The sequence below is a fragment of the Neofelis nebulosa genome, chromosome 10, assembly GCF_028018385.1.
Source record: "Neofelis nebulosa isolate mNeoNeb1 chromosome 10, mNeoNeb1.pri, whole genome shotgun sequence".
Classification (NCBI taxonomy): domain Eukaryota; kingdom Metazoa; phylum Chordata; class Mammalia; order Carnivora; family Felidae; genus Neofelis; species Neofelis nebulosa.
In genome coordinates, this window is record NC_080791.1 from 56,443,863 (window position 1) to 56,464,430 (window position 20,568).

Below are 20,568 nucleotides of genomic sequence, written 5' to 3' on the forward strand. Positions count from 1 at the left end.
TATCTCCCACAGCCCATTCTGCAACAAAGTAGGAAATGCCAAGTGCACTGAGAAGTGACAGGTGTTTCTGTGGAAGTCAGAGTGAGGTGCTACCCGGAGTGGGAGGCCAGGGGGATGCTGCCTTCCTTCCTCAGGCCTGGCCCGCTCAGCTGCCTCTGGGCCAGACCATCCCAGCCTGGCTGACCACAGAACCCAGACCTGTTCCTGGCCTACCCATGACACTCAACCCCAGCCCCAGTGGAAGCCTCCTATGAACATAAGAGACGTCAAGCCATTGTTCCTCTGCCCAGAAAGCCCCTCTTTGCATTGCCCACCTGATGAGACCCTGACAATGAGATAAGGCAGCTCGTCCTTTGAAACCCAGAATGGCCAAGCCTTTGCAGAGAGGTTATCATTCTTTCCCTGGGATTATGAAGTCTGAAGCCCATGCAAGCCTGGAACTGTCAGAAGCCATCATACCTGTCCCCTGCCCGTGGAGAAAGCCTGTCTGGAATGAAGTCAGGAGAGGCCCATGGAACAGAGAAATAAGAGACAGAAAAGGAGTCCTCACTCTGGGTCCCATGGCCCCTCCCCTTGTACTAACCGCAGATTACAAATCTATTCTCCCATGATGCGGCCAGGCCTGGGTCTGATCCATGTCTGGGTTCCCAGTGACCTGCCAGTGCCTGGCCCAGAGCAAACACCGAGACGGGTTTGCTGAGTGAGAGGAGGAGCAGGTCTCTGATCTGGCTGTTCCTCAGGCCCCCCAGCTGCCTCTCTTCACGGCCGGGTGAGAGGCATGCTGCCCACGTGACCCACAGAGTACTATCCACTGGCGCTCGGATTCCTCACCAGGCCTGTGAGCTTGGCATCATCACTCCCACTTGGAAGGTGATAAAAAAGTGACAGGGCCAAGGTCACTTAGCCAGAGGGTGGCACAGCAGGACTCAATTCAGGCAAATTGGATTTGGCTTGGATTCTGTCCCTATGCTGCAGGTCCCCCCGAGTTCTTTCTCTCTTCTCCCCACAACCAAGTGGGGGGAAAGCTGCGGGGGGGGGGGGATGGGGAGAATGAATGACCTGTTTTCCTTCACAGGGGAAGACCAGGAGCAGGCATATTGTGGAGTGAGTGAAGGGGTAGCAGGCCTCCAGGTTTCAGTCCCAGTTCTGCCACCGACTCCTGTGTTACCTTGGCCAAGTCACTTTACCTGTCTGGGCGTTGGTTTCCCCATCTGTAAAATGAGCGATCTCTGCAATTGCTCAAACTCCTGGGGATACCACCTAGAGGCTTGGTACAGTTGCCCAGCAGATGGGAAGTGAAGCTCAGCTGGGTACCCTCGGGTCAGCACCCAGCTGCCAGCAGCTCCTCTGCCGGGCTGTGGCGGAAGCTGGTGTGCAATCAGATGCCACCACCACCGCCACCTTCACACTTAACCTGACTGTCCTCCAGCCCCGGGTGGGGCCGGCAGGGAGTGACAGCATCTAGCTCAGTCTACTCTGCTCCCACGCCGCCCTCTCCTGGCCTCCTCCAGCACAAAGCATCCTCCCCGCCCTCTCAGCACCAGTCCTGCTGGCCAGCTTCCTCTGCCAGTGTCTGCTGGGTGCCGGGCTCACACCTGACTCGTCCATGTGTCCTACGCAGGGCCTGGTGAGAGACGGTGCTCACAGAGGTTTACACATGAATGAACAGACCACGAGCCGCAGATGCAGTTGAAGGCCTGGATGTCTGAGCTAGTGGACAGGAAGTGGCTTGACGGGAAGGCCCCAGTGCCCTCAAGGAGGACCTTGGCCAGGGTGGAGGTCGGTGGGGGGAGGGGGCAGGGGCCTCCCTCTCCCTCCCTGAACGTGAGTTCCCCCCTGTGATGCAAACAGAACCCACTACCCACATGTCTTTTTTTTTTTTTTCTCATGGAAGGAGACAAGCCGAGCCACAGACTAACTTCGCGAGTCCTGTGAAGAAATGTTCCCAATAGCTAATTCAACCAGCTGCTCCAAGGCAGGCACCATCCATCTCACCATTTATTGTACACAGCTCGTTTGCTCCTAGATCAGGGGAGGGCAGAGGGAGTGGAGCTGCCAGAGAAGCCCAGAGCAGTTCTTTTACACCCAGCAAGGAAGCCACCCCAGCTATATGGGGCTTCGGTGTCCCACGGCACTCCCCAGGAAGGCAGGCAAGGCAGGGATGGCAAGCCCCATTTCACAGAGACGGAAACTGAGGCAACTTAAAGCCAAAAGACATTAAACCCGTCGCCTGAGGTTAGGGTACAGGAGAGCTAGGACTCGAGGCTGGTATTGGGGCTCTGCGTCCCTCATCATTCCTATGAGGCCAAGCCAACGAGGGCTGGTCCCCATGACACAAGCCAGTGCACACCCAGACTTTAGGAACACGCCCCTGCCCGAGGGAGGGCCACCTGCTTGGCCCCAAACCGGGCCCCGAGTCTACTGGGGACATCCTCCCATGGGCTGGCTGTACAAGGGATGTGACCTCCACCCCCACATGCTCCCACAGGTCACGCTGCCACCGCCAGGGCTAAGCCACAGCTGCCTACAGCAGTGGGGCCAGACACCCTCCATCCCAGAGCTCAGGCTGGGGTGGCAGTGGGAACGGGTGTGCGAACACCTTCTTGCCCAACATCTGATAGCACAGTGACCGGGAGGCCACGCCCGGGCTGATGAAACCAGGCCTTCCCGGACTTCCCTTGTACATGCAGGGGCAGGATCTGAGCTCTAATCCCCTTAATCTGAGAAAGGACCCTTGGCCAGCTCTATACCACATGGCTCTGTGACCTCAGGCAAGTCACCTAGCCTCCCTCAGCTTCAGTGTTCTCACCTATAAAATGAGGAGAATGATCCCCACCTTACAGGATTGCTGGGAAGAGTAAATGGGGGAAAAATGCACGTATGGTACATTTGGCATTTGTCGGATGATCTGTCGGAAGCTACTGTCACTGCTTTCACCATCGAGCAGAGTGGGAACAAGCGCAAAATTTCCCTAGATGTGCATGGTCCTGAGGTTGCGTATTATGAGAAGAGGGGCGGAGTGGAGGTACTGGCCGAGGAGGCTCCAAGGAGGCAGCACGGCCTCCACAGGGCTTTGAAGACAAGATCTGGGAGGTGAAAGGAAGGAAAAGTGGGTGCTGCGATTGGGGGCAACTGTGGGACCAAAGGCTCAGAGGTAATTATGAAGGGCAGGCTAACCACCCAGGAACGGGGTTCACGTGCACCAAAAACAGAAGCCGAAAACAGGGAAGACGGAAAGGGCTTGAGTAGCCAAAAGCGGCCTCCTGGGAGAAGGTGGGCGGGGACTGAGATAAGGCCTGAGGCACTGGGCACTTATGAGGTGCCAGGCACTGTCCTGGCACTGGCAAAATAGCAGTGAACACAGCAGACAGTGTCGTGCCTGTTCAGGGGCTTGAATCCTGCTGAGGGACAGATAAAACACCTACACGTAAATGTGTGATGTAATGCCAGGCGCGGATGAGAGCTACGAAGAAAAATAACTAGAGAGCTAGAGAGGGGACAAGAGGATCCTCTGACCTGTGGAGAGGAGGCCCTGAGCAAGGCTGGCCTCCGCGAGGCAGGAGCACACAGGGACAGCTGTGGGTCATGCCTCAGGACGGCCCACACCACTTCCTCCAGCCACCTTCACACTGGCATTTGGGGAGGGGGCATGCCAGCCTGGAAAAGGTGCAGAGGATGAGAGGCTGGGCGTCGGGAGAAGGTGGCCACTAACCTACAGGAAGTGTGGCCTTGGTGAGTCACTTCCTGTGCAAACCTCAGTTTCCTCATCTGTACAGTGGGGCTAATACCCACCCTGCCAAATTCTTGTAAGGATTAAATGAGGTAATGTGTAGGCAAGAGCTTCATAAAAAGTAAAGACCTGCGTGAACGCTAGGTAATTATCAAGTGAGCCTCAGTTTCCTCTCCTGTCTAATGGGTATAACAAGCCCTGCCCTGCCTAGAGGCAGAGGTGTTAGCATCCACACACTTTGGGATTCAAACCCCAGCTCTGACTCTCGCCTGCTTTGAGACCCTGAGAGGCACTTCCCTGTCTGAGACTCAGTGTCATCCTTACTTACTACAGGATTGTTGTGAGGAGTCTAAACAACTTACGAAAAAGGGACAGAGTGTCTGGCACTCTGACGGACACTAGGAAGATGCCAGCAAGGTCAAGAGACGTGAACAGCTTTAGGGGTCTCTTGATGGGGGGGATATCATCCTGCTCATGTCCTCAACCCCAAGGATGCCAGACCCACCTGGACCTAAGCCCTGCCCTCAGACATCAGCTGCCAAGTGGCCAGTGAGGAAGTTGCCCCAAACTACTTCAAAGAGCTGGGTACGCGAATGCATAGAGGCAGAAAGATGGACATACTGACCCCTGGCAGACCCTTCTAGTCCCAGGGAGGTCCAGGAAGCCAGGCCAAGTGCCTAACAGATGCCACTTCTTTAAGGCCAGAGGCAAGTTCTCTTCCGTGGTCCCCCACAAGCACCTTTCGGCCGGAGTCACAAGTGTGGTGATGGGAAGGCCAGTCATGGCTCCAGGGGGACGTGCCAGGGGATTTGAGAGTCCCCATCCACGCCTGCGCTCCTGCAAGCCTTGCACACAACACACCTCTCCACGTGCTCAGCCAGATACTCCTTCCTTTCAGGAAGCCTCCCCACACCCTTGGCCCTGCCTGCAGTCTCCCAGCTAGAGTCCTATCACCCTCGGGTCCAGTCTGGTCAGACGTTCAGCTCGTGTTGGTAGACACCTGCCAGGCACTGAGCGCTGACACCTCAGACTTCCCTCAACCTTCCTGGCCGACTCTTCCTTGGGGAAGCCTGCCGTGCCACTACTCTTAGACTTTCTTGTTATCGGGAAGAGTGTGCATTTGTCGGCAGGGACCTCATCTTGTTCACCTGGGTCCCTGTGCCCACGATGGGGTCAGGTCCAGAGCCGGTGCTCAGCCAGGTGTTCACTGTATGACTGGATACTGGAGGGGACGGAGAAGAATAAGTAGGGCTTGGACAAGCACAGAGATAGGCCCTGTCCACAGCTGACTGACCTGGGCCATGGCAGAGAATCAACCAGAGCTTCCTGGGCAATCCGGAGGGACGGGTCTCCTCCAGCTGGACAGGCTGGAGTTAAATGCAGGAGCGGCAGTGGCAGGTTCCAGAGTGCAGGAGAGGACGGAGCCCCCAAACACTACCATTCATTCAATAGGTGCTTTCTAAGCCCCCTTTACACACCAGGCCAGGCACTACACTGGATGGGAGCTGCCAGACCCTGCTTCTCCTCTGCTTCTTGGGCACCTGCTGGAGCCTGGGCTCTGCCCCTGGGCAGCACACCCCTGCTATGGCTGGGGAGACAGGTCTGTGAACAATCAGGCACAGACGGTAAGTCAGGGCTGGGGAATCTGGGGGTGGGGGGGCAACCTGTGCTGGAGGATGTTCTCAGAGATGCCTTCCTGGAAGAAGTAATGGGTCAGGTGACATGTAAATGAGTAAGCATTAGCCAGGCTGACAGGAGGGAGGTACAGGGTCAGGACGTCAGGTGCTGGAGTCCTACAAATGGCATTTGCAAAGGCCTAGAAGGAAGAGAACACAAATTGGAGGAATTAACTGCAAATAGCTCAGCCAGGCTAGAGTAAAGCAACTGTGTGAGTGGATGAGTCTAGTTGACAGAGTAGAGAGGGAACCGTGAAGGACCAGTAATGCCAGGCCAAGGAGTCCTGGGCTCCATCCCCAAGGCCAAGAACACTGCTGTCCACCCCTTCCATCCCCTTTGCTAACTGCAGATGGTGCCTCCGGGCCCCTTGGCCACGAGCTGGCCATTCACCAGGTTCTTTCCTGGAAAGACTAATAGTGTCCCCTTTAAGGGTTAGGTGTCCTTAAAGCAGGGCCCATTGGCCCAAAGGGGAGGCCAACATACAGCTGTGGTGGGCTTGTGGGCTGGGAAGCCCCTGGCTTGGCCTCAGGAGTCTGCATGAGCTCAGTGGATTCCTGCTTGTCAGTCTTCAGGACCCCCTGTGTAGGATCTTGGCAGGGGACGAGGCGTCCTCCATATCCAGATGGGCTGGATTCCTGGGCCTCCTCTTTCCCTCTTTCCTCCTGGCCCTAAATTAGGGATTTGGGTTGGATTAGCTAAAATCTGAGGTCCTGACAAGTTGAGCCTTCTGTGCTCTGCTAGAATCTGCTAATGAATTTTTAGCCACAAAAGATCCCCTAAAGGGACTACAAGCCCCTCCTTGGGCTATTCTAGAGGCCTGGACTTCCAAGTATTTGGTTTTCATGAAGTAGGATAGGGTCCTGGGAGGTGAGGTCAGGAAAGTGGGGCTCTTGGGATGTCATGGGCCCAAGATACTGGAACCCTGGAGGTGATTGTTGAGGACCCCAATGGCCCACTTTCCCCACCCCCACATTCTGGCACAGTAAAAAAAAATAGCTACCGAGGTGGGAGGGGTTGCCATGGCAATACCACTGCCTTTTAGGTATGTCACCCAGAAGTCTCCAAATAGGCCCCTATCATAATCCATGAGCAAGTATGGGGAGCCGGGCTCCTCTGGGGCCTCACTTGGGCCCCGGGCAGACACGGGCCCACTTTCACAAAGACAAATAGAGAATGGGAATGGGGAGGAGGTTGAGCCCCAGGGTCCCCCAGCAGTCAGGGGCAGGATTGAAACCATATTTTTGCAGCAGAGCTGGAATAAATCCAAGGAGAATGGCTCATCTAGCTTTCCTCACTGTACAGATAAGGAGCCTGACGTCCCAAGAGGGCAGGGTCTTGCCAAGGTCACGTGGGAAGCGGATGCAGAGTTAGGCTCCTGGCCCTGTACTCAGGATGCTTAAATCTGCTCTAATGATAAAAGGAATTCATGTTTCCCCCTTCTGTTGATTTGCCCAAAGGGTTTGTGGGTTCGGCTTCCTTGGATCTGCACACCACAACCTGGGTAGCTACTCTTATTATGCTTCTGCCCATTTCATAGATGAGGAGACTGAGAGTCAGGAAGGGGCAGTGGCTTCTTGAGGCTGCAGAGCAGTTCAGTGGCAGACCCCAGGCCCTCAGCTCTGCCGGCAGCATTGCATACCCAGGAGACCCGAGAAGTGCCAGAGGCCAAGAAGCTCTGAGCACACCTTTCCCAGGAGCTCTCAAATCTTCCCCCCGGGTGGTTACAGACGAGCCACCCGGGGCCTGGACACAGCATCCTCTGTCTCCCTTGTCTCTGCCTCTCGGTGCACCAGGGCCTCAGCCCATGTTCACTAGTCAGAGGCGCTGCAGTCAAACTGCCCATCCCACCCATATCTCATGCTTCCGTTTATGCTGTTCCCTGTACCTGAATGCTCTGGCCTGCCTCGCTAATGCCTTTTCATCTTTCAATATCCAGACTAAATGTTACCTCTTCTAGAAAGCCTTCGCTGACCCAAGATGGTTTAGCTGCCCCGCCCTCACCATCAGGCCTCCACAGTTCCCCATGCCTCCTTCCCCATCACTGTGTGCGTCACGGTGCACTGTCATCTTGTGTACATCCCCATCAAAGGCAGGGACCAGGACAGACCGACCCGTGCGTAGTACAGAGCCTGACACACAGAAGGCATTCCATCAGTAAACCGAAAGGTCCACACCCCAAGTCCCCACCATGGCACAGCCCTCCTGGATGCATCAGAGCAGGGAAGGTGCCACTCTCCAGTGGAGGGAGCCTGCTGTGTATGTCACACAGGATGAATGACAAGGATGAACTGGAGTTCGTTACGAGCTGCTTTGCAAAGGACTTTCTGCTCATGTTCACTCAAACCCTCACACTCTTGAGTGCTTGAGATTTTTGATGCTATTTTCCGTAAGGGGTAGTGAGATCCCCAGAGGGTGAGTGAGCCATCCAGCCATATTCCAGAGGGGAGCTAGGGCTGGCATCCTGGACCTCTGGCTTCTAAGGCTCTGGAAATGAAAAGGGGGACCATGAGGAGCCCAGGTCCCCCCACTTGGCACTCCTCCCTGGAGCCAGCTCCTCATGAGACTGAGGGTATCTCCACAGCAGGGAACAGCTGCAGCCCCAGCACCCAGCAGGCACAGAAGCAGCTGGAAGAAGAACTGAGGAATCACACTGAAGTTAAAAGCAGGGCTTCCTCCCAAGAGGAACAGGGCAGCTCTCAGGAGGGCGGAGGTTCCATTAATGATTCACTCATTGAACAAATATTTACTGAGCACCTACTACATACACGGTACTAAATGCAAGGGACACAATACTGACAAAGACAAGGTCCCTGTTCCGGAGGGGCTGACAACCTTATGGGGGAGACAATTACCTAAACAGATAAGGACACACGATAATTTAGGTAACGATAAGGGCTATAAACAATAAAACAAGTTGTGGGAACTAGGGGGCAGTTTTACACATGGCATGGTCAGAAAAGGTCTCTGAGAGGAGACTAAAGGATCTGAAGCAGCCATGCAAAGATCTGAGCAGAAGGGCAGCACGTGCAAAGGGCCTGCGGTAGGACAGAACTAGTGGGAATGCTGGAGGAACAGGAAGACCACTGGCAGTTCTGGAGCACAGCATGGCAGGAGATGATGTTGTAAGGTGGTGGGGGCTTCATGACCTCATGGAAGAGTTTTGAAGGTTTGATGTATGATGAGGGGCAACTGGCAGATCATCAGAGCTCTGGGGGCCTGTGATGTCTCTATCCATCAGGGCAGCTGGGAGTGTTTCCTCCAAAAGCTTGGGAAGAGGGGATCTACCACCCCATCATGGAGACTGGGAGCAACTTTTACTCCTTCAGGAAGCTGCTGAGGGTCTTCAATAGCCAGAACCCTGTGCTCAGCCCCTCACCACCTCTCTCTTGGTTAAGGAGGCAAATCACAGACTGGAAGATGCATCTAGATTCCAGGCCTCGCTTTAAAAACTCTGAACCAGTCCCTTTTCTCTGGGGCCCTCAGTATCCCACAGGTAACTTGAAGGCTGGGCCAGACCCAGCATGAACAGATAGCTTTGATTTTATGACTCAAGTATTTGCTGCTGAATTTGAGGTGGGAGGATGGAGGTGGAGCAGGATTTCCACACTGGCTACTGAGTCACTCAACCTGCCAAGAAAATATCACTCTTGGCCCTCCTTTCCCAGCACACAAGAGCCCTTGGCAGCACAGAGGGCCCCCAAAGTGGCCTCTGTGCTGTTAGGGAAGTGGTACAGGGGAGAAAGACATCTACAAAGAACCGGGGGAGAGGGGAACAGGAGAGTGCCGTTCTTCTCCTATGATTCAGGACTGGGTTAGGGGACTGTCAACCCTCAGTTCCAGAATTAGCCAACAACCTAACCTCCTAGTTTCACTCCCTACCGAGCTCCTGCTTGTATACCCCCGGTAATGGGGAGTTCGATCCTTACCCACACCAAGTCTTTTACAGTCCTCAACAGCTATTAGAAAGGATTCCTCCATCACATCAGAACCTGCCCCCTGTAATCCTACCCCTGTTCCTGGTCTTGCTTTTTGGAGGCACATCGAACAAACAAATCAGCTCAGAATTTTACTGGAGTTGCCACGATTTTGTGCTGGGTCCTGTGCTAAACCCTGAGGATATAGGCAGTGCCCGCGGGTTCTGTCCCGAAGAGCCTCTGGTCCAGGGGCAAAGGCAGGAATGCACATGTGACTAACTCAGCCTCCACCCCAGGCACAGGATAGTCCTTCAGAGATTAGAAATCACCAACACAGACTCCCGCCTCCCCCAACAGACACCCACCTACCCATGCTCCCACAGCTGGCTTTCTCTTTTGGCCAACAAACTAGTTACCAAGGTATCGACTTCAATCTCTCACCCAAGGCAGGACTTCCTTTCACAGAATCCATGGTCTCTCCTTGAATATCACCACTGACAAGGTGTTCGCCACCTCACAATGGTGGCAACTTATCCAGAGAGGCAAACTGGGGAGTGTCTTCCAAGACCAAGGATGTAGAAAGCCATCTAATGAAGATGCCCAGATAACATAGCATTTGCTTCAGCACCCTCCCCTACCCCACCCAGCCTTTCACCAAAGCAGGTCCAGAGAGCTACCACGTGACTGGTTTGCATTTCATACCAGCCCTTGCTACATCCCATGATGGAATTCTCCTTGCAGCCAGTTAAAAAAAAGGGAGTGGGGGGGGGGGAACAAGTTGTAAAGATCTGAAAACAACATGGGGATATTAAATGAGTTGGTCACTTTTATTGACTACAAGTCCTCCTGAAGTACAGGTGCTAGGTCAAAAACATGAGAGTCAACAACTCCTAGAAGGATGCAGCTCACAGCCAGTGGACAGCAGAAGCGAGGGAAGGGGATCTCTGGGAAGGACTACCCTAGAGAGCATCCTTATCCCATCCCCTGCAGACAAAAGCGTTTTTAAAAGCATGAACATGGGTAAGTCCCTTCCTTCCCCTGACATGGGCATCAAAGGGCACAGTGAACAGAAAAGCACTCTTTTTAAAAAAAAAAAAAAACATTTTTAAACGTTTATTTATTTTTGAGACAGAGAGAGACAGAGCATGAACGGGGGAGGGTCAGAGAGAGAGGGAGACACAGAATCCGAAGCAGGCTCCAGGCTCTGAGCTGTCAGCACAGAGCCCGACGCGGGGCTCGAACTCACAGACCGCAAGATCAGATCGTGACCTGAGTTGAAGTCGGACGCTTAACCGACTGAGCCACCCAGGTGCCCCAGAAAAGCACTCTTAAGTGAGAGAAGAGGCTGTCATAGGCTATTGGGCCGGATGCACGGAGCAGGCTGCTTGCCCCCAAAATGGAAACAGCAAGCAGCTCAGTACCTTTCCAAGGGCAATGCCAATGCCCAGGACATAGTTAAACCGTGATGCAGTGCCAGGGTGGGTTACTTTGCAGCTACTAGAAGATTATAAGTGATTCTGAGGAACAGAGGAACTACTCAGAGAAAATAGGATTTAGAACTATATCTGCAGGATGCCCTCAACTTTATATAATGTGTATAAATAAAATCATAAAGGAATATACTCAAAGAGCAATAGGAAGCCATTTTTGGATAGTTGATTGGCCAGCCATTGTTAGTTTGTTCCCATTTTTCTCTAGTTTTCAAAATCCCAATAACTAGTAAGTTTTATTTTCGTAACGAAGGTGGGTAGGGTAGGTGATTGTCAGTTACCGAAGGGGAAAAAAAAACGCTAAGTAGGAGAGGTTCAGCAAACAGATTAAAGCTTTAGGCGGAGGGAGGGAAACTTCAAAACACACAGACCTAGGACAGCAGTGATCACTTCCCAGAGTCCCTCTTGGCCAAGGCATCTGTTAAGGAAACCTCCCGAAGGTATATCTTTTCCCATCAATTTCTCCAGCTATAAGTGAATATACATATTCACCAAGGGCCTCAGCTCCACACTGGTGGAACAGGAACATGGGCCACATGGAGGGTACCCAGGGTCCCCCACCCCACCTTCTCAGGGTGCCAGGCTCAGTCGCTGCTGAGTGGGCTCCTGAGACTGGCTGGAGGATGGGAGTAGGGCAGAGGACAGTGTGGGCACACCTGTCCCAGCCAGGCATGTTCCCAGTCTGGTGGCTATTTCAGAAGATTGCAAAACCTTGCCACTCGGCCCCATCCAGTCTCTCATAGCATGCTCCACCCGGTGAGGAGAGAGGGGAGGGAACTCGCAGGGGCCACCGACAGTGCTGGGGGTTGGGGAGGAGTTGTTAAATATCAACCTCATCTCACAGATGGGGAACACAAGCTGAGGGTGGGGGTGGGGGGTGGAAAGTGATGTAACAGGGGTTTCAAAACTTGGTAAGTGCCAGAGTGAAGAATGAACTCAGACTACCATGCCGCCTGCATCTGACTAGGTCACCGGGATCCTTCCTTCTTCCCCGACCTAGGTGCGCTGCTGGGAGGGGCAAGCTTTGGAAAAGAAAAGAGAAAAGGGGTCGGGACCTCAACCCGCACACTGGCCAGTCCTCCAGCAAGGTGCCCTCGTTATAAGAACACACTCCTGCCTGCCTCCCAGCCCTCGTCACATCCTTTCCCGAAAACCCGCGTGCAGCTTCCCAGCCCGGGATGGAAGCCGCCGAGGCCCTGCAGACCCCCGGGGCGGCGACGGCTTGTCTCCCAGACCCCTGTCCCACCGGCGGCCCCGCTCACCTCGCAGGACCCCGGAGTAGGCGGCTATGAGGGTCTTCATGCTGAAGCCGCTGCAGCTCACGGCCCCGCGGGAAGCCGGCTCGCCCTACGCCCCTGGCCCATGCCCCGGCCTCCGGGGCCAGGGCTTCGCGCCGAGCTCGGGGGGCCGGCCGGGGGACCGCGCCGACGCGGGGAGCTGGGGGCGCACCGCCCGTCGCGGCCCGAGCAGCTGCCGAAAGCGGGCCGTCGGTGGCGGCCACTGCGCTCGGCGCTCGGAGCGCGGCGCTTTATCACCTCACAACGGGGGCGGCCCGACGCGGGCTGGGGCGGGGCCTGCCGTTCCTCCCGGCCCGCCCTTCGTCCTCCGGGAGCGGGAGCGCGCGGCGGCGCGGGAGGGCGCGGGAGGGCGCGGGCTCCGGGGCTTTCGCGGGACGCGCGCCCCCGCCGTGCTGCCGCTCCCGGCTCCCTCCGCCGCCGTCCCCCGGGCACCCGCGGCTGCTGGGCCCGGACGCCGAGCTCGTGCAGCCCGCCGAGCGCCTTAGCGGGTGGTGCCTGCCCGAGGCCGGGCCTGCGCTTGGCTAAGATGCTAAGGTCCCGCCTCGCGTCGCTGGTGCCGGGATTCGTTAGGTTAGGCCCGGGCTCCCAAGCCACCCAAGCGGCCTCTATCTTTCCATCTGGTTATCAAGACACACCACGGAGCGTCTGTACACTGCGGGGTGCTGGGGACCCAGCCCAGCCCGCCCGGTCCCTGCCCGGGGCCGTGGCATGTCACGTTGGTGAAGGGTCGGGGTCGGGGGCGCCTGAAACAGCCACTCACAGGTGCTGACGGCAGTTGCAGGCACAGGACCCCGAGGAGAGAGGACCCCCCCACCCCCCACCTCGGCTGGGGTTGGATGCACTTCCCGGAGAGGTGAGCGCACTGCAGTTTCAGTCTGGTTCTGGCCCTGCCCTCCGTGGACCTCAGTTTCCGTATCTGTCAAGTGAGAACAATAATTATTTTTGTGAAATGCTTTGAGAACTAAACGAGGTAAGGTACAAAAAAAAAAAAAAAAAAAGCCTAGCATAGTGCCAGACACATGTTCCAAAATTATTTTCATTGCCCATCGATGAGTAGTTTTGTAGATGGAGTCTGTCGGGGCAAGGAAGAGAGACAGAGGGAATGTCTTAAACTAGGAAGGTTGAGAGGAGACAACATTGCCCCTGGGCTTCTGGACCGGAAATGATCAGCACGTTTCTGCCAGGCTGAGAGGAAGGAGAAGGGCATTTGGGCAGAGGCCACAGCACGGGGAAAGGCCTGGAGATGGGAACCCTGAGTGCCCTGGTGTGGCTGGAAGAGAGATGCAGGTCGGGGAGGAGTAGGAGATGAGGCTGGAGAGGTAGACAGGGGCCAGATCTGAAGGGCCTTGTAATCCGGCCAAGAAACTTGGACTTCATCCTGTGGGGCATGGACCAAAGAGGGGTGTGAAGAGCAGGGCACCTTGATTAGATTGGAGGTGGGCTGGTGGTGTGCAGATGGGGGTTGGGGAATAGGGCAATAAAACGTGTCTCCAATTTGGGCCATCCAAATTGCTGGGCCATCCAGCAGAGGATACAGAGGCAAGTCTAGCAGCTGAGAGGGGCAGCCTCTTTGCTTCTGAGCCAACTCACAGAGTGAGGACTCCCTCCTGTTGGCCCCAGCTGCTCACCCATCCCTGCTACTTAAGCAGCTTCGTCCAGACTGGTTTTGGATGGAAAACCAGACCCAGAATTGGAGTAGTCCAGGGAGGAAGTTTCTTGGCAGTTTTCTTTGTCCTGGGACCGTTGTCTCCTGCATGAGGTGAGCATGGGGGACCCACACCGGGCACTGACTTCTCCTGGCCCCATCCCCACACATCCCAACATCCTTACATTCCTGTCTGGAATGGTCTGCCTTGCTCCTCCTGCAGGTATGTGAGCAGGATGGCCCTGGGACCTGAGTCCCTTTTCCTTTATCTTCTCCCTATCCAAGCCCATGGGTGCTTTGGCCAAACCAGGGATAGAGAGGCCAAGTCAAGCTGCCAAGCAGGACTTGACCAGGGTGGGCTTCACCAAAGGTGGCACATTCAAGCCCGCCCCGCTCAGTCACCAGTGTTGTGTTGCCATTGGGAATTCTGGGTGCAGCTTTGTAGCTTGTGGGGGGTTAGACACTTGCATGTCAGAGACTCCTTCCAGTGACAGCAACCTTCACCCTTCCACTGCACACAGCCAGCCTGCAAGGCCCAGGGGACACTTCCCCTAAGGGAGGCACAGGGCAAAAGGCAAAAGCCAAATAAAACCCAACCAAAAAAAAAACATTTACCAAGCACCTGCTCCATGCCAGGCCCTGCATGGCCTGTGTGCACTTACCCAATCCTCACAGCTGCCCTGCAAGGGGTGCTTATCACCCCCGTTTGCAAATGAGGTACAGAGAGTTAAAGTGATTTGTCCAGGATCACAAAGTGAGGAAGTAGTATTAAGCTGGGATTTCTATTCAAGCCTTCCTGAACCTCAGAGCCCGTGTGCTTTCCCTAACACATGAAGACTGGGAAGAGGGACCGCCCAGACACTGGAACTACTTGACAGAAGCAAATTCCCATTTATTACCTTCTTTACACTGCCCCCCCCCCCCCCCCCCCCGCAGCCCTGTGAGATTCTTCCCCTTGCACAGTCAGGAAAACCGAAGCTCAGAGAATCGAAGAGTTTGCCAGATGTCAGTGTTGGGGCTGGGATTTGAACCAGTTCTCATGACCGAGGCTACGGTTTGTCCGGGTCAAACTCATTCCCAGTGCTCAGCTCCCTTGGAGAGTGGACGAGGAGAGCCTGACATGGTCCTGTGGTCCAGAAACTCACCCACCTCCTCCTTCCTCATCCAGGAATTTGCCTGGCAGGGCGGCTTTGTGGCAGGGCTGCAGCCCTCCTGGGACTGCTTCATTCCCCTTTCAAGCCCCCAAATGTCCTTCTGAGTGACTTCACCACATGCTGCTTGGTTATCCAGAGCCAGATGGTATACAGTATTGGGTGCCAGGCTCAGGAGTCTGGACTTTATCCTCAGAGCAATGCAGAGCCATAAAGGGTTTTAGCAGGGGTGACAAATGGTCAGTTTTGTGCTCTAGAAAGATAATTGTCCAAACAAGAACACTTTCAGCTGTCACCTCCGTGGCATCCTTCCTTTTTACCTATGGCCTGTGTTAAGCAGGGTCCCTGCAGGAGACAGCCTATCTGTACTTGGGTAACTTGAGGAAATTTTAATACAGAAACTTTGCAACAATGTCAGCAGGGTGTACTGCTAAGCTCAAGGGTTGACACAGTACCCCAAGGCTAGTAACACAGTAGGGACATGTGGCCTGAAGGTCCAAAGAGAGGAAGCCAGGCAGAGTGAGAGCTGGGTAGAGAGGGCCACCTGATAGAAGCCCCGGCCTTCATTGAAGGGGCACAGACAAACCCTGGTGACCTGGCAGAGTCACCCTCTGTCCCTCCCTCTAGTCTTGTGCCCGGCTTCCCACTAGCCAGAGGGTAAGGGAGCCCGATGATGCAGTCCATACAGAGAATTCAGGAAATGTGCAGGATGAAGGTAGAGAGTGGGTCTGGGAGGGTAAATGGAAGGTGTGTAACACATGGCCCTCAGAGGACCCTTTCTCAGCTCTGTGTCCCCATCAGACCCCTGGCTTCTCTCTTTCAGAGCACCTGTACCCTTGATATTTACACACCTGATTTGCGCAGGAGAGGCTACTTGAGGGCAAAGGTGGAATCAGAGGGCTCTCTGTGACCCAGTGCCCAACGCTGGGCCTGGTCCACAGAAGGGATTTGGGTAATACTAGATAGCAAGAAAGGAAGGAAGAAGAGAAGGAAAGGAAAGATGGGGGACAATGAGTATGACACAGCCTGCACCAGAGTGATAGCAGGGCCAAAGGTAAGAACGGAAAGTTGGTGAAATGCTGCTGCCTTAGAATCTCTAGGATTTGGTGACATGGACATAGGGCAGAAGGCACAAAGGGATGATTGAAGATGACTTCAGGTTTCAACCCTCCCAGCTCTAAGACCAGGCATGGCGTGGGGGGGGGGGGGGAGGGAGGGGGGGTGGCGGGCAGAGGATGGTGAGGGACTGGTTAGTAGCCTTTGGCCCTATCTTGTGTGACAGGCCTGACCAGCTGGAGAGAAGCAGGGCTGAGACCCTTGGGAACAGGCCAGCAGAACAGCCCCGGCCCCATTTTAGAATACTCTGTTGCAATATGTACCGAAAGTTCTCCTTGCATCATTCTGTCTGCAAGTTTCTTACTCAATTTCTCCTAAGACCGTTCCCCTGCAGGGAAAGAGGGCAAACCTCATGTTGCCCAGAGAGCTCCTCATGCATTCTGTCTGCCCCCTGCATCTGCCTCCCCTTCCTGAAACCCTCCTAGCCCTGTGCTGGGCTGGGGGTGCAGCCCCTGATCTCCAGGAAACTGCATTCTGACTGAAGAAGCAGACATGTTATAAAAACAATTACCATGTGTGATGATGGATGTTAACTAGACTTACTGTGGTGATCATTGTGCAATATACACATCTATTGAATCATCTTGTACACCTGAAACTAATGTTATATCTCCATTATGTTTTTAAAAAGACCGTTACTATTCAGCAGCTGTTTCCCCAGCTTTCTTTAGCAGTAACACTCCTTCTTCAAATCCAGCCTTGTTCAGAAGCCTGTGAGGTACGGGCACAGATGACGGGGGCCACTCTGGTTTGGCAGGAGTGGCCCCAGGACTCCACATGGTCAGCCTCTTACTCAGGCAGCCTCTGCACCCCAGTCTCCAGGGCTCTGGGGACACAGCTGGAAGCTCTCTCAGTGTGGCATAGTGAGTGCTGGGACCAGGGATGGTGAGGCCCATGTTCCCCACGCCAGAAGCAAAGTGCCAGGCCCTAGAGAGCCGGTCACATCCATCTCACCGAGCAGGGGCTCAGGACAGATCTGTTAATGGATCATTTTTATAATAATTATAATAAGTATTTGTGGACAAGTCACTTCTCCTAATCCATATGCACCTAGCCTCTGCCCCAAGCCCCAGCCTGAATAAGCCCTGACCTTGCCGACTGCTAATGTTGCTCATGGGGTTTGAACCCCAGTTTCCCTGTGCTCCATCCAAATGGGAATAGAAGTACCTCCTTCCTAGGATTGCAAGGACTAAAGTAATGAATGGAAAGTGCCCAGCACAGGGCCTGGCATTTGACAGGATTTGCAGTATTTGACAGATGTTGTTATCCATAGAAGTATTATGATCAACAATAAGAATCAGGAGGACAGGTTCACCTGGAAGTGTGGCAACTGTCCTAGAACGTATGAACAAAGATAATGGAGGAGGGGAGAGTAAGATGCCCAGAGAAACCAGTGAGACCAGAGGACACTAGAAAAGACGAGCATCTCAGCATGAACCAAAGCTCTCAACGGAAAACCACAATGAGAGCAAGGATTCTGGAAGGTGCAGAGGCCCAGTCAAAGGAGACCAGAAATATTGTGTGACGATAGTGTTCAGCTGGAGAAGCACTGGGAGACTGGAGGGCAGCTCGAACAGTTTTGATTTTTCTAAAAGGAGAAACAGCAGGTGTCATGAACCATAACAGGCAGTAACCGGTGCTAAACTTTAATGAGCATTTACTACCTGCCAGCTACTATTCTAGCTACTTTACCTGTGTGGATTTGTTTAACACTCATGACAGCCCTATGGAGGAAATACTACTATAATTAGCCCCATTTTACAGATGAAGAAATTTAGACACAAAGGCGTTAAAAAAATTTTTGTCCAGGGTCACACAGCTAATGAGTGGCAGAACCAGGATTGAAACTCAGGTAGTCTAGGGGTGCCTGGGTGGCTCAGTCGGTTAAACGTCCGACTTTAGCTCAGGTCATGATCTCGCAGTTCGTGGGTTCGAGCCCTGCATTGGGCTCTGTGCTGACAGCTCAGAGCCTGGAACCTGCTTCAGACTCTGTGTTTCCCTCTCTATCTGCCCTTCCCCAGCTCATACTCTGTCTGTCTCTCTCTCAGAAATAAATAAACATTAAAAAAAAAAAATTTTAACTCAGGTAGTCTGATTCCAGAGCCTAGGCTCTATAATAGCTGAAAACTCCTGGCCAATTATCAGGTCAACAGAATAAACTGCATATTTTAAGGGCTGTTTGGGGGGTGCCTGGGTGGCTCAGTCGGTTAAGTGTCTGATTCTTGATTTTGGCTCAGGTCGTGATCTCGTGGTTCGTGGGTTCGAGCCCCATGTCAGGCTCTGTGCTGACAGCACGGAGCCTGCTTGGGATTCTCTCCCTCTCTCTCTGCTCCTACCCTGTGCTCTCACTCACTCTCTCTCTGTCTCTCTCTCCAAAATAAATAAATAAACTTTAAAAAAAAGATTAGAAAAAATAAAGGCTGTTTGGTGGCCCTTGAGAAAAGGAAACATTGGTTATAAGGAGAGGTTGTTGAGTCACCAAGAGAGAGTGGTATTAGTGTGCCAGTTCCCTCTCCAATGGCCTTGCTAGATTTCCAAGCTGGCCTAGGCCCAGGCCCATGGAATCAGCATAGTTGAGTATGTAGGGTGGCGAGCAGGCAAGCACGGGCCCTGCTAGGGAGAAATAGCTGTCTCACATAGAAGCTCATCCTAGAGTGAGGCTTCCTGGTGACTGTAGGCTCCACTCCCAGCCCGGCCTTGTGGGGATTTTTAAATCAGCAACCTATACAAGGATTTTGACACGAAGCATGCGAGAGACACAAAGAAGGACAGGAAAACAAATATTTTAGATGAGCTAACCAAGATTAGATGACCCTGAAAGCCTTCAGAAGAGTGTTGAATCCCTCTTTCTAAGAAATATAAAGTCAGGCATTGGCTAGATGTGTTTCAGCCTCTTTCTTTAGTATGCTGGGCCTGCCCCGGGTTTTGGGTATGATGGGTCATGAAACTGAGTAGGGTTGAAATATTTTATTAGGCTGACCCTCTGTGGAAGAATGCATATCTAGAAACATACTTACAGACACCTCTACCCTCAGTAAGCAGGACAAATTCTCTCTCTCTGCTGGGCCATGCCACCTTCCTTTGCAGACTTCCTTTGCAGACACCTATACTGGCCTCTTCATTGGTCCCTGCTCTCCATCCTTGTGCTCCACACTGATCCCCAGAGTGATCTTTGGAACATGCAATCCAGCCATTCTTGTGTGTGGCTCCCATAGCTTTAGGATGAGACCCAAGCTCCCTAACATGGCATTCAAGGCCTCATGTGATCTTGTCCCCGCTACATTCTCCAGTCTCCCTTCATCCCTCTATCTGATATGGATCCAGCTCTCTGGTCACATCAGGTCACTGTCTATGTCCTGGAATGTACTTTCTTCCCCTGGGTCTTTGCTCACACTATGCTCTCGAACTGAAGTGCCCTTGAACTGAAGTGCTCTTCTCCCTTCTTCAACTGAAAAGCCTCTCCTTTTCCACATCCTGCCCATCCTTCCTATCTTTATATTTCTTCCTCCAAGAAGCCTTCTTTACAATCAAATCCGCTTTTTGGTTTTGTTTGTTTGTTTGTTTGTTTGTTTAATTTTCACTTACACTTTAACACTGGGACCTGGGCTGGGAATTTGGAGGTATATAGGACAGGGTCTCTGCCTTCTGAAGTTCACAGCTTGGCCAAGTACATAGTTTGGAGAAGCCCACATTTTGGAGAAACAATTTGTATAATTTATCTGTCGGGGTGCCTGGGTGGCTCTGTCAGTTGAGCATCTGACTTCGGCTCAGGTCCTGATCTCAAGGTCTGTGAGTTTCAAGCCCCGCATCGGGCTCTGTGCTGATAGCTCAGAGCCTGGAGCCTGTTTCGGATTCTGTGTCTTCCTCTCTCTCTGCCCCTCCCCCGCTCATGTTCTGTCTGTCTCTCTCTCTAAAATAAATAAACATAAAAAAAATTAATTTATCTGTCTGGGTTCCTCCCTCTCCCATCTGACTGTAGACAGAGACAAAGCTGATTCAAAGATCCCAGCACCTAACATGAGACCTGGTATAGGGAAGACATCAGAAAGAAATGTATTGACTTCCTCAAGGGTAAGGACTGAATCTTATTCATTTCATTGTCCACTCCCTGCTTCTGCAATCTTGTGCATTCTTGGGACTTGGAAAATACAATGCAGGATTCTGTATTACATCTCATGTCACCCAAAATAACTGCTGTTTCATTCATTCATTTATTCACTCATTCAGTACATTTATCTCATATATTCTCTTTGCCAAGGCCTGTGTAGATACTGGAGATATAATGGTGAGGAGATATCAGACCATGTCCTTAACCTCCTAGAGCTTTTGAAGTTCAAGGTCAAATTAAGAAGAGGAGTACAGTCCTCATTGGAATTTTCAAAAAGGGGTCTTATAGGGAAGAGACCAGAGATTGATATGAATTTAGCCCTGACCTTGTACATAACACTGTATATGCATCCTTTACAACCTTCAAAACCCTGGAAATGGGAGTTCACAACAATCTTAAAGATGAGGAAACTGAAGTTTAGGGAGGTGATATTTAGTGA

General features: G+C 53.1%; 1 protein-coding gene and 1 long non-coding RNA gene across 5 annotated transcripts in view; one reads left to right on the forward strand and one right to left on the reverse strand.

Moving 5' to 3' along the window:
• The window catches only part of DGAT2 (diacylglycerol O-acyltransferase 2), a 32,508-nt gene extending 20,183 nt beyond the window's left edge, over positions 1-12,325 (reverse strand). The window contains exon 1 of the mRNA XM_058690362.1: positions 12,074-12,325. Coding sequence (XP_058546345.1) covers positions 12,074-12,113 — 40 coding nt within the window. The 5' untranslated portion in view covers positions 12,114-12,325. The remainder of the gene's footprint in view (positions 1-12,073) is intronic.
• Positions 12,326-13,608: 1,283 nt separating this feature from the next.
• LOC131488463 (uncharacterized) overlaps positions 13,609-20,568 on the forward strand; it is an 80,186-nt gene continuing 73,226 nt past the window's right edge. For all 4 annotated transcript variants that reach the window (XR_009250222.1, XR_009250223.1, XR_009250220.1 and 1 more), the window contains exon 1: positions 13,609-13,868. This is a non-coding gene — a long non-coding RNA (uncharacterized LOC131488463). The remainder of the gene's footprint in view (positions 13,869-20,568) is intronic.